General features: G+C 42.5%; 1 protein-coding gene across 11 annotated transcripts in view; it reads left to right on the forward strand.

Moving 5' to 3' along the window:
- Positions 1 to 13,878, forward strand: part of SHQ1 (SHQ1, H/ACA ribonucleoprotein assembly factor) — a 135,576-nt gene that overhangs the window by 25,662 nt on the left and 96,036 nt on the right. For 7 of the 11 annotated variants that reach the window (XM_064156206.1, XM_064156203.1, XM_064156214.1 and 4 more), the window contains exons 10-11: positions 625 to 748; positions 9,133 to 9,253. In XM_064156206.1, coding sequence (XP_064012276.1) covers positions 625 to 748; positions 9,133 to 9,253 — 245 coding nt within the window. Of the gene's footprint in view, positions 1 to 624; positions 749 to 9,132; positions 9,254 to 10,204; positions 10,281 to 13,878 lie in introns of those variants that run through there. The other 4 variants (XM_064156209.1, XM_064156207.1, XM_064156208.1 and 1 more) reach the window with 2 other exon arrangements.

Here is a 13,878-nt window from a genome sequence, read left to right on the forward strand (position 1 = left end):
CTCTGTGAAGAACTTCTTCCTAATATCCAGCCTATACCTCCCCTGGCACAACTTGAGACTGTGTCCCCTTGTTCTATTGCTGGTTACCTGGGACTCATTAATGCCTCTGGCCTGGGTAAATTAGAGGTCTTCTTCACTCGTAAAGGAGGACAGTCAACTGCTTTCCTTAGGTAGAGGTGTTTATCCCCACCTTGGATAGCTATAATTTTCATGAAAGGCAGATGCATGTATCATTTTTAAAGATCTTCTATGTACACATGTATTTGGTTAATATCATATGGGTTTAATTTTTCCTTTTTCTTAAAAGGCTTTTTATAGCTTCCCCTTAATATATCTAATAATGTGAGACAGATGTAATTTATTGCTCTAATCTAAAGAATGGCAGAGTCTTGAGTTAGATGTTTTCTCATTCTTCTATTTTTTTATTCCAAAGAGTACAGGACTTCTGTTATCCTCCTATGCATACTAAATTGGCAGTGTCTTGTTTCTATTTAACATGTTGATTTCCATACCTGGTATAATACTGATATTTCAGATGCATCCTATGTAAAAGTGGTAGAGCTTTTTTTCTGTTCTATTCAAAAAGTTCACAGACTAATTCAGATTTTTCACTGATTTACACAGAGTTTCACTAGCATTCATGATGTCCTGGTATCTTTTGGGAGAAGAGTGCTATGCTATCCTCTGCACAGGCATTTTGGATTAGTGACACGTGCCTTCAATGATGCAGTCATGATACTGCAACTAGGTGAGTTTTTTAGGGATGAAGAATGATGTTTTTATAGCCACATTGCTTGTGTGTCTGGGGTTTTAGTAAGTTTTGAATCCTTTGGCTCACCTAAGCCTGATAGATTATCAGCATTTCTAGGCATCTTGTGACTTGGTGAAAATGGGGCTGTGGAGAGAAGAGGACAAAACAAGCATCCAGTAAAGAGCCCCTGAAGCAGCTCATTTCTTAGCCAGAGGATAATGCAACTGTGGTGTAAATGCAACTATATTAATGCCCTCCAGAAAATCTACATGGAAGCAATGGTACAGATCACATTCATAGAGAAATGTGTGATCAGATCTTGTGTTATATATCAGAATGGTTCAACCAACATTTGTAAAGCTTTAAGGAAGACATCTTCAAAGTATTTTTCTTTATACTGAATTTATCTGTGAAGAGGATTTTTTGGGTTGTTTTGCTTGGAAAAGAACATTTTTGTGATGATTTTGCTAAGATAAGTTAGATACTGTAACTTTTTTAGACTTTATCCCAAAAGTGTCTATATTATTTCAAAGCAGGGTCACTTATTGTTACAAGTACAGCAGCAGCCATTTGTTCTTTGTGCTCTTTAATTACCTGACTGAAACCCTGTTAAAAGACTGGAAAGATTTCTGATAACTTCCATGATTTATCTCCAGCTAAGGGAACTTTGTCAAGCATCATCTTTAGTTGTTCCAACTGTTCTGTTTAAGTTCTGCTCATCACACATTTGCAATTGCAAATCTGGGCAGCTTCCCTGCATGATTTACTGTTTGGAAGGACTATTGTTTTAATTTAACCCCTGTCAGTGATGTTAGGATTTTGACAGAGAGGAAGCTTGCCCTGGTGTTGAATTCCAGCTCTCCTTGCCAATTTCTTTTTCTAGAATTAGATCTTCTGTTGTTTTGATTTATTTTTAAACTGAGCCAGTCCATTAATGACTTTTTTCCTCTTCCAAATAACTGTATTTGATATCAAGCCATCTTAATTCCTAAACTGTTCCATTGTGTGTGCCAGTTCAGTATTGCCACACAGAATCACACATTGGAAGGCGAGGAGTAGTTTTGTGGTTTCTATTCAGTGTTACAGTTCTTTGTAGGATTCAGGCAGAAGGATTGAGATGATTCTGTGGAGAAAAAAAAACACAAATCCTGAATCTCTGTTGGCATGAAAACATGTTTTGTGTCATTGTTCTTTGAGTACTTTCTACAGGTTCTTTTTCTTTTAGGGGCAGAGTCCTAAATCTCTGATTTTGATATGTTATTTTAGTTGTCTGCTTGTTACTGTGCTGGGAGAGGTCTAGGCTGGATGTCAGGTGGAAGTTCTTCCCAGAGAGAGTGATTGGCTTTGGAATGGGCTGCCCAGGGAGGTGGTGGAGTCGTCATCCCTGGAGGTGTTCAAGAAAAGCCTGGATGGGGCATTTAGTGCCATGGTCTGGTTGACTGGCTAGGGCTGGGTGCTAGGTTGGACTGGCTGATCTTGGAGGTCTCTTCCAGCCTGGTTGATTCTATGATTCTACTAGGAAAATAAAGACAGCTCTAAATAACACCCAAGTAGAGCTGTTCACAAAAACCCAGCAGAGAATACCACAAAAATGATTCTGTTGAGGAATGAATAGTAATTTAAAAACTTTCTCTTCTAAAACTAAAGCATAAAAACCTGACTGTGTGCTGCATATTTGTATCTTTGCTTTATTTCGCTGTCAGGAGTGGAACTGTCATGATTTTAATGACTGCAAATTATGCTTTCAGCAATGATGCTCTTTTCATACACTCCCTTTTTGTCCCAGACAGCTTTCATACAACAGTGGAAATTTTCACACCTATGGTTATTTGAGCTTCATAGTTCAGAGCGTGGTTTAGCTTGGGAGTACCTTGAAGATTATCTAGCTTCAACCCCCCCTGCCATGGGCGTGGACACCTCCCAGTAGCCCAGGTTGGTCAAGACCTCATCCAGCCTGGCCTTGAACACCTCCTGGAAGTGGGAATCCACAGCCTCCCTGGGCAACCTGTGCCAGTGTCTCACCTCCCCCCACTGGAAAGAATTTCTTCCTAATATCCAGTCTAAATCTCCTCTCTTTAGTGTTCAGTTCAATCCCTCTCATCCTGTCTCTACAAGCCCTTGTAAAATGTTTCTTCCCAGATTTCTTTTAGGCCCCCTTCAGGTACTGGAAGGCTGCTCTAAGGTCTCCTCAGAGTTGTCTTTTCTCCTGGCAGAACAGCCCAAACTCTCTCAGCCTATCCCCACAGCGGAGGTTCTCCAGCAGTCTGGTCATCTTCATGGCCTTCTCTGGACCCACTCCAGCAATTCCATGTCCCTCTTATGCTGGGGGCACCAGAACCTGATGCTGTAGGAGCAGTGGTAGAAGCTGGGAGCTGCAGCAGGTCTGGCATCATTCTGTGCATGCCTGTGCTGTGCTGGTTGCCTGGGAAACCCTGCAAGATGGGGCTACCAGATGCCTCTGCAGAGCTGGCCTACAAACTTCCAGACACTGGAGAGACACATGCAAGCCTTAGGAGAAGGGACATGTGCCCCTTTCAACTGGAGCTGTTAGTGGTGGAGAGCAGGACACTATTCTGAGTATGAGCTGTGATAATCTCTGAGAGCTGCCTGGGAAGGAGACACCAATACATGACTGTTGGACTTGATGATCTGTGAGGTCTCTTCCAACCCTGATGATACTGTGATAAAAGTAAGGATGAGTATTAACTTCTGAACACTCTGGTATTTAGATCATAGCAGTGTTTACTGGGACGATGTGTGTACAGTGTGAAAAGTGCCAAGCTTAAGTAGACAGCAACCAAAGAATTGGGAAAGAAAATGAGTCTATAATCAGAAGCAGGGGTGCATAGGATGTGTGTGTGTCTCTGTATTCTTAAAAGAAATAGATTTCTAGATAACAGTTGTGCTGCCTGGGCACATTTGTTCAGTCAGAATATTTCCTCCTTCAGATTTCAGTGGAAATTGAGCCATGCTTTTGAGGACATAGTACTTAGTGAACTGCACAGTGGACAAAGCATAGTAGTTGTAGGTAGCATTGACTACTCTGTTACTGGAAATGATGATGCCTCACCAGTTTGGCACTATTGCAATATATGTGTGATGGACATAATGACAAGTAACAGATGCTGAATTCACTTAGTGCCACAAAACTATTCCTTGTCATGTAGATTCAAGAGGACTTCCATTAAAGGATTTGAGTTGCCCTTATCCTGACTTGAGGTCACTTTCAGGATGCTGGTAACAAAAGCAGGGATGTGCTATTATCAAAACATTATTGTACTAAATGCAGCACACTAACTTCTTTAAAAACAAGTAGAGACTTCTGATGAGATGGAATTGTAAAGCCTCAAGTTATGTGACTTGACTTAACAAATATTAGTGCTACATTAGTGGATCCCTTCCAAGCTACAGCACACTGCATTTTTAAGCTATTAAGGATCCTTGTGTGTGGCTGAAACACTTTTTTTTATCTTGAATTAAGACTTCCTGCCAAAACGTTAATTGTAAGACAGAATGCATTAAGCTGATTAATGTTGAGGGCCTCAGCAGACTTTTTCATGTTTTGCTGGTCTGTAATACTTTAAATACTTGAGCAAAACTGTTCAGAATTCAGCATAGTTATCAAGGATATCTATGGAATTTAGCTGCTCTTTGGGTGGGATTCATAAAGGGAAGGGAGTGCAGCTATAATACTGTTCCCAGCAAAATGTGTGTGTTGCATTGGACAGTTAACTGACAAAAGCTTCTCTGGTGTGTTTTTATGTGACTGTATGGAGCCTTGGGGATATCCATTGGTGAACCTCACATGTGAGCTAATGGTCTCTTACAGCCCAGAAGGCAAACCATGTGCTGGGCTGCATCAAAAGCAATGTGACCAAGAAGACAAGCGAGGCGATTCCTCCCCTCTACTCTGCTCTTGTGAGACCCCCACATGGAGTACTGCATCCAATTCTGGTGCCTCCAGCATAAGAAGGACATGGAGCTGCTGGAATGGGTCCAGAGGAGGGCCACAAAGATGGGGGGCACGTGGGGCTGAAACACTTCATAGTGCTATGAGGACAGGCTGTGAGGGAGTTGGTGCTATTCAACCTGTAGAAAAGGAGGCTCGGGGAAGACCTTAGAGCAGCTTTCCAGTACCTGAAGGGGGCCTACAGAAAGCAGGGAAGGGACATTTACAAGGGCTTGTAGGTTGTTATATCAAATGGCAGATACAGAGCTGGGATCAAATTATACCCTTTTTGAACTGATCTGTGGAAGGAAACCTTTTCTGTCTCAGAAAAAAACAGTGGATTACTCCTTAGATTTGATACTCCATCATCCAATATATAGCTGTGTGAAGAAAAGGAACTTTGCTGTCCTTGACATGTCTTCATCTTCTATTCTATGGCTTTCTTAACTTCACTATACAGTGAAATGACAGTCCTAGGGCTACAAAAGGATTATGACTGTTGCAAGCAGCATTTTGGGTTTGCTTTAATAGACAACCTTTCAGTGAGCTGCACTGACATAACTGCCAGAAAAGTCCTCTGCCTGTTCATCTTTTGGCTTTGTCAGTGCTTTGATCCAGTTCTCTGTATAGTTTCACTAATACTTGCACTGGTACATGACAAAAAGCTGTGTAACAGTGAGGCAAAGGAGTGCAGCAAGGAGTACTTAAAGCAGTGGAAGCAATAATACTACTGAATACATAACCACAGCCTGGAAGTTAAAACCCGATGTCTTGTAAAGACTGGGTAACTATTTCAAAGACAGAACCTGCAATGTGGGATTGCACAGAAATTGGCCAAGAATCTTCTGTGTGTTATGGAAAACTCTATAATTTCATGGTCAGCAGTGTGCCCAGGTGGCCAAGAGAGCCAATGGCATCCTGGCCTGCATCAGGAACAGTGTGGCCAGTAGGACAAGGGAGGTTATTCTTCCCCTGTACTCAGCACTGGTCAGGCCACACCTTGAGTCCTGTGTCCTCAATTCAAGAGAGATGTTGAGGTGCTGGAATGTGTCCAGAGAAGGGCAACGTAGCTGGAGAGAGGCCTGGAACACAGCCCTGTGAGGAGAGGCTGAGGGAGCTGGAGGTGTGCAGTCTGGAGATGAGGAGGCTCAGGGCAGACCTCATTGCTGTCTATAACTACCTGAAGGGAGGTTGTAGCCAGCTGGGGTTGGGCTCTTCTGCCAGGCAAGCAGCAACAGAACAAGGGGACACAGTCTCAAGTTGTGCTGGGGAAAGTATAGGCTGGATGTTAGGAGGCAGTTCTTGCCAGAGAGAGTGATTGGCATTGGAGTGGGCTGCCCAGGGAGGTGATGGAGTTGCTGTCTCTGGAGGTGTTGAAGCAAAGCCTGGTTGGGGCATTTAGTGCCATGGTCTAGTTGACTGGCTAGGGCTGGGTGCTAGGTTGGACTGGATGATCTTGGAGGTCTCTTCCAATCTGCTTGTTTATATGATTCTATGAATATCCTGCACTAAAGGTTAAATAGGGCTTGCTCTTCAGCTTTTTTTTTTTCCCCAATTCCTGTGGTAAAGAGTTAAATGCAGTTTTGTAAAAGAACTTGTTTATAGAATGCATGCATAGGATGTGTAGTCTGAACGCAGAAGTTTGTAGTCTGCTGTGCTCTGTGTGTCTGCCTGTACAAAGGGTTTTCTAGCTTACTGCCTCTCCCAGAGAGGTGGTGGAGTCACCATCCCTGGAGGTGTTCAAGCAAAGCCTGGATGAGGCACTTAGTGCCATGGTCTGGTTGACTGGCTAGGGCTGGGTGCTAGGTTGGACTGGCTGATCTTGGAGGTCTCTTCCAACCTGGTTGATTCTATGACTGGGTTTTCAACCTCTCTGCTTAGAGGCCCACTAAGCTACTATGATCTTAAACTTTAATTTAGGAAGAAGAACTACTTTTTATTGAGAATTAGTTTTATAAATTGACATTGTTACCTGACAGATGAGTAACAACAGTGGATGTTGTAAATGGTTTTAGGCTGGCAGCTTGACAGCCAGAGCCTTAAAAAATTAGCAAAATGTTAATTCCATGTAGCATTACTTTTAAAAAGAGCACACTTCTTTTTAGTCAAAATAGTTAAGTCTGACAAGCTTGACTTGACAAGTGTTGCTGCTGATGCAATCTGGAAGTTCATCAAGTTATATTTGGGGTTTTATATTTTCTTTCCTGACTTCTTTTATAAACCAGTGAGTTTTTTTGAGATCTCTTTGCCATAGCTTTTTTTGTTCTTTCTGCTTATTGCTATCTTCCACCTCCTTCAATTTTTACTCTCTGCCTATATTTCTTCAGTACAGTTACTTTAAGACAATTAAATATTGTGCTTGAACAGCAGGGGGAGTTCTGCTCTTTTTTGGGGGTTGGTGGTTTTTTTTTAGATCTCTAAAATGTAATTTCATCCATGTTCAGGTTTCATAGCCTAGGAGGAGCCAGCCTCTTGGGAGAGAGTTATTAGATTCCATTTGCAGCAGTGGCTGTTTTCATTTGATTTTTTTTCCCCCCATTAAACAGTGAAAATAATAATTATTAATTTTGTAGTGTTCCAGCACTTAACCCTTTAGCAACTTATATCAGAAAACAGAGAGGAATCAATTCTCTTCTTTGTGAACATTGAAGAAAATCTAACTGACTACAGAAAGATTTCTGATTGTGGAATGAGAAAATGACTATTCAAGTTTTTAATCTTTTACTGCATCCAAAGGGTAGTGGTCAATGCCTCAGCATCCCGATGGAGATGAGCAATAAGTGGTGTCCCTCAAGGGTCTGTATTGGAACCAGTGCTGTTCAATATCTTCATCAATGATATAGACAGCAGAATTGAGTCAACCCTCAGCAAGTTTGCAGATGATACCAAGCTGAATGGTGTGCTTGATAAGTCTGAAGTATGGGATGCCAGCCAGAGGGACCTGGACAGGCTCAAGAGGTCACCTGAGGAGAATCTCATGAGGTTCAATAAGGCAAAATGCAAGGTCCTGCGCCCAGGTCAGGGCAATCCTAGGCATCAGTGCAGGCTGGGGGATGGTGAAACTGAGAGCAACCCTGCAGGAAAAGACTTGGCAGTTCTGGTGGATGAGAAGCTGGACATGGGGCAACAATGTACATTTTCAGCCCAGAAGGCCAGGGGCATCCTGGGCTGCATCAAAAGAACCATTGCCAGCAGATCCAGAGAGGTGATTGTACCACTCCGTTGTGCTCTGGCGAGACCTCACCTAGAGTACTGTGTCCAGCCCTGCAGCCCCCAGCACAAGAGAAAAATGAACTTACTGGCAGGTCTAGAGGAGAGCCACGAAGGTGACCATAGGGCTGGAGCACCTCTGCTATGGGGACAGGCTGAAAGAATTGAGGCTGTTCAGCCTGGAGAAGAGAAGGCTCCAGGGGGACCTTGGAGCTGCATTTCAGTATCTGAAGGGGATGTACACGAAGGCTGGGGAGAGAGCATTTAAAAGGGCATATAGTGATAGGACAAGGGGCAATGGTTTGAAACTGGAGGAGGGAGACTCAGGTTGGACATCAGTAAAGAGCTCTTCACAGTGAGGGTGGAAATTACTGGAACAGACTGCCTGGGGATGTGGTTGAGGCCACATCCCTGGAGACATTCAAGACTGGCATTGATGTGGCCCTGAGCAGCTTGGTCTAGTTGGAGTTGTTGCTGTTGACTGCAGGGTGTTGGACAAGATGACCTTTGAGGATCCCTTCCAACCCAGTGCAGGCTGTGAATTGATCAGATGGCAGCTTTGTCATCCCAAAGGGAAATCTGCTTTCCAGAGGTTCATTTGGCCAAACTGTTCTGTAACTAAAAGGAGTAGGAAAGGTTTTGCTGAGTTCAAAGCAGTGGTCAGAGGTTAGGTGATGGTATCACTCACGTTGGCTTACACCACTGCTGGGGCTCCTGTGTGCTTGATCCTGCTGTGAGCAGTATTCCCAATCTCCTTACTTCCCAACACAGGTATTTGTGTAGGCATACAAAGAAACAGCTTTTCTCTTTCTTCAGGTAAATGATGGAGCATAACTTTGACTTAGTTGTCACCTCTGTTCAGCTTGCCCTTTAATTTCTTTGTTATGTTTAATATCTGTATGAATGTGCTTAAGTTTGGGCCAGCTCAGATCAGAGAAGCTGGGGGAAGGGATTCCTCAGCTGTAGACAATTACACGCATGACCATGCCTTGAGGCTTTGGTCTCGCAGAGAGATTCCTGCTTAATTCAGAGGCTCCACATCCACACAGATATGAATACTGAAGGGCATGGGCATATTACTGCTGTTCTGTGATTGTGAATCAACTTCAAGTTGCAAGATGGTTGTAGATAGCATGGTTATTAAAGCCTGAAAGGTGAGAAGATGGTGAAGATTACCTCCTAGGATTTCTGGTGAATCACAAAAGTGAAAATCTCTTCCCAGGAAAAGCTGCAGTTTTGAAGTGCCTGCTGGACATCCACAAGATTTTTAGGGAGAATGACCCTGCCTACATCCTTAATGATCTCTTCATTACAGACTACTGCATCTGGATTCAAAAAAACAAGTAAGTTCTGAGGTAATTCTTCACATGGGAAATGTTCTTAGCGTATTCCATCTATGAACAAGATTCAGTAAAAGCAAAAGAAATTCTCTCTCCTGTAAATGGAAATGTGATCAGTCTTTCATTTGGTAACTTTGGCTACCCAGCTGTTCTTAAGTGTGGAAGTAAAGACTTTAAGTGCATTTTTTTTTAGTGCACTGAGCTCATTGTGGAAAGGAGAGAGCAATTGCCCTGTAAATAACAGTGAACCTTTTTCTTAATATTAAGGATTTTGTTTTCATGGTTTTGTAGAAAAAAACCCCAGCTCCTGGGGTATTTTCATTCTATTGTGATCTTAGGAAGAGAAATGTTTATATAACACTTATGTAACAGTAGGAAAAAAAAGGATGAAAACAACTCTTAGTTCAGGTTTAAATTTCTAACTTCAAGTAGAATCGACAACTTCCAGTTCTGGTCGGATGCACATGCAAACCACTTACATCTGCATGAAGCAGCTGATTTATAGACTGCAGCAGTTGTACCAATTGATTATTAACAGCAAAATAAATGTCACAAATCTCTGTGTGCTGTGCACTCTTGCCCCGTGGTTGCTTGCCAGCTCTTTCCCTGGCAGTGTGCTTTGGCTTCCACTTCACTTGAGAGGAAGCAGTGACTCTGCCACTTGCAGACAGCATGTCTGCACTTCAGCACTTCTGTGCCTCACCTGGGCTCTTTCAGTGGTGTCAGCTTGGTTTTGCTGATTTCCAGTCTTGGCAGCTTTGCAACCAGACTGGTTAGAAGTGCAGCATGCCTTCATGGTTTAGAGAAAAGAGTATTAGTAGGAGAAATTGATTAAACGAACACAGAAGTCTGCATCTTAAAATCTGACTAAGCTTTGTGGTGTTCTTGCCAGGTCTATTCTATTTTTCATATAGCTTTCCTTTTTTTTTTCTTCCTCCCTTTTTGTCTTTGCAGCCTTCTCTAAAGGCCCCCAGAAGTACATGCATGAACTGCAAATAGTGTTTATCTGAAAAGGAAGGCATTACTAATACACAGGAATGCCACTGTCATATTTGTTAAGACAGCAATATCTAGACTCATAAACCAGTGGCTAATAATACTGTTTTCATTCCAGTTCACAGTTTGCTGTGAGGAACAGGCTGAGGGAGCTGGGGTTGTTCAGCCTAAAGAAAAGAAGACTCTGAAGGGGGGACCTTACAGCTGCCTTCCAATACCTGAAGGGATTCTACAGGAAGGCTGAAGGGACTTTTTGTAAGGGTGATTAGCAGTAGGACACAGGAATGGGTTGATGCAGTGGGAGAGTAGTTTAGACTGAATCCTAGGAAGAATCTCTTCAGTACAAGAGGTGGTGAGACTGGAATAGATTGCCCAGGAAGGTTGTGGATGCCTCCTCCCTGGAGATGTTCAAGGCCAGGTTAGATGAGGCCTTGAGCAGCTGAGTCTATTTGAGAGGTGTCCCTATCCATGACAGGGAGGTTAGAGTAGATGATCTCTAAGGTCCCTTCCAACATAAGCCATTCTATGATGATTTAATGAGAGACTGGGGGAGAAAAAACCATGACTTCTGTGCACAACACAAAAGGCAGTGAGGGGATGCAGAGGGAACTTGCTAAAAATCGTGTTCAGAAAGGAGAATATGGAAGAGAATTGAGCCAGACTCCCTAGGTTGTATATTTAGGTGTGATCTTGCCAGTAGTCCTCAGAGAATTAAAGGCCTTAAGTTCATAGCTGCTTATTGCATGTGCAGAGATTGTTGCTGCTTCTTTTCTGTGTGCTTTCAACAGCCATGTTCCTAAAGATGACAATGCACAACACTTCTAAAGCAACTCTAGCTGTCTCCAAATGTTTTGATTCATCATTTCTGATTAGGTACAGGAACAGCCAGTTTCATTTTGCATTGCTGGTTTTGAGGAGGCCTTTTTTGGCCACACCTTAAACACGAGTGTGGGGAAATTCGTGTTCAGATTGAAGTTGAGTCCAAAAAAGTGCAGTAAGTGAAAAACTTATTTCATGCATCTTTCACAAAGAAATGATTCAGAAGACAATAATACCACTGCTGCCCATATCAATGATTATAATGCCTAGCAAGTCAGTCATAAAACTCCAGGCTTTCTTTAAACACTGCAGAGGAGAATGTATGGTGGATATAAGTGACTGATACATGAACACATTTACTCCCAGACACATTAGTTATGTACCAGTTAAGCAGAACTGACAGCTTCTGGAAAGAGGGCAATTAAGCTATCTTATTGTCATAATGACATGGCGCAATAGTTGTCTGTCATTAGGAGAACAAGAGAAAGAGGAACTGCAGAAACCATGCCTATTTTTAGGGTCTGAATCAGTAAAGCATTTAACTATATGCTTAAGTCATTCGTGTTCGGTTCAGCAGTGAAAGATGTTCTTGAAGTTAAAGACGTGCGAAGTGAGCAGGAATATGTGGCTTAACTTGAAGGGAGCAACAGGGTTGGCTTGTAACTCAAAAAATACCTTAATAAGTACAGAACTGGGTGATGATTTGTCTGCTAAGGACAAGGGTACACAGCTGCCCAAGGAGAGCAAGGCATCTGGAGAGGAGGGTGGTCAAGTTGTGCCAGGGTAGGTATAGGCTGGATGTTAGGAAGAAGTTCTTCACAGAGAGAGTGATTTCCCATTGGAATGGGCTGCCCAGGGAGGTGGTGGAGGTACCGTCCCTGGGGGTGTTCAAGAAAAGACTGGATGAGGCACTTAGTGCCATGGTCTAGTTGACTGGATAGGGCTGGGTGATAGGTTGGACTCGATGATCTTGGAGGTCTCTTCCAACCTGGTTGATTCTATGATTCTATGATTCTACATTATGCATTCCAGAGGAGGAAGGTTATGATAACTACCTGAAATGAGGTTGTAGCAAGGGACTTCTACTTAGCAACAAGTGGTAGGATCAGAGGAAATGGCCTCAAGCTGCACCAGGATTGGATATTGGAAGAAACCTCTGCACTGAAAGGGTTCTCAGACACTGGAATAGGTTCCCCAGGAAGGTGGTTGAATCCCCATTCCTGGAGATGTTTGAAAGATGCAGAGATGTGTTGCTGAGGAACACGGTTTCAGCACCAGGCTTGGTAGAGTTACAGAATGGTTGGACTCAATGATCTTAAAGATCTTTCCCAACCAAAACAATCTGATGATTCTGTGGCATCCCTCTGGTAATTGCCTTAGTGTGAAAGAGTTTTGGGAAGGGAGGGTATTTGCAGGCATTTTGGTGGTGGCCTTTCAATGAAGTTATTTGTGTGTCTGATCAGTTTGGATACTTTCTGTGTTTCTTGGCTCATTCTTTGCTCTCTGCAAGCTTCGTTAACTTTCTTTGTCTACATTTTCTCCTGTGATTTCATAACTTAGTTTCAGGGCACTCTCAAAATCTGTGAAGGGTTTTTCTTTTCTTATCTTCTTCCTCTGGTGTGTAACCAAGCCCTAGTGGAGGTTGGGGTCTATTGTTTGAGCAGTTAAAACTCTCTGCAGGTTCTCTTTAGCAAAAAACCTAAGCACTTGAAAATCAGTTGGAAGGAAGCTTTTTAGCTCACCTGTACTGCCAGAGGAAAGCCTGGGAGCTGAAAGTTTAGGAAAAAATAAATGAGTTTGGCACAGATGAAAACATAAAGGCTGTATCAAACATACCATTGTAGTCCAGAGTAAGCCTCCAGGAGATGAGCACCGCTATTGGGTACTGGCTTTTAAATACTCACCGTGGAACAAAACCCTTATAGCCAACAGTTTGTCAATAGCTGATTACAAATTTGGTTTGAGATCATAATTTAGCTCTGGCTAAATTAGATGAATAAGTGAATGTGTCACTGGGCTGGCAAAAGACGATTTATTTTAAGCACAATGTATCTGGAATTGGAAATGACGGAGCTGCTGAATGAAATGCATGCAGGTGGCTAATAGTCAGTTGGGTATGATCAGTATGATGAGTACAAGCTAGTTCTTTATTTCTAAGCACTTTTTAATTTTAGTGTAGTTGAGGTTTTTTTAGGAAAGTTCTTTCACTCAGGAGCCTGTTACTAAGAGAAAAGTAGATTCCTAGAAGTCTTAGGCGATGCAAGATAGTAGCAGATGTAACCAAAATTTTGTCTTCCTGTTTGCAGCCTTAAAGCTATTACCTGCTTTCTAGGTTTCTAGTATCTCTCTTTGAGTTGCCTCTGAAGTTACTATTAATAATTTGATTTGCCATAGAAAGTGACATGCAAGATCTTTCTAACTGTTCCTGAGCTTTTGAAGAAAGGGAGCATGTTGCTCAGCAAAACTTACCAGAAAAGAGGGAAAAGGATGTGTTAACCTGGATAACAAAAGCTACACAGAGACCTATGGAGGCAGCTTGTACTAAATCTCAGCAGGTGGTGTCACCATTTGTGTTGAAAAGCCAGATGCAGCCAGATGGAAAATTGCATCTTTAACCCCTGAGGTCATAATGACATGTCATCACTTCATTTGATCCCCCTGCTAAGTGAGCTTATCATCCACCCTGCTGTCACTTCTGTTATTAGTTTCATTTCCATAATAAAACTAAATTTAATTTGTCTGCTTTGCATACTACTCTTCTTTAGGTTGGAGCTTTTACAAACCACTATGGTACATATGGCAGCCTCTCCAAG

This window comes from Pogoniulus pusillus, chromosome 16 (genome assembly GCF_015220805.1).
Source record: "Pogoniulus pusillus isolate bPogPus1 chromosome 16, bPogPus1.pri, whole genome shotgun sequence".
NCBI lineage: Eukaryota > Metazoa > Chordata > Aves > Piciformes > Lybiidae > Pogoniulus > Pogoniulus pusillus.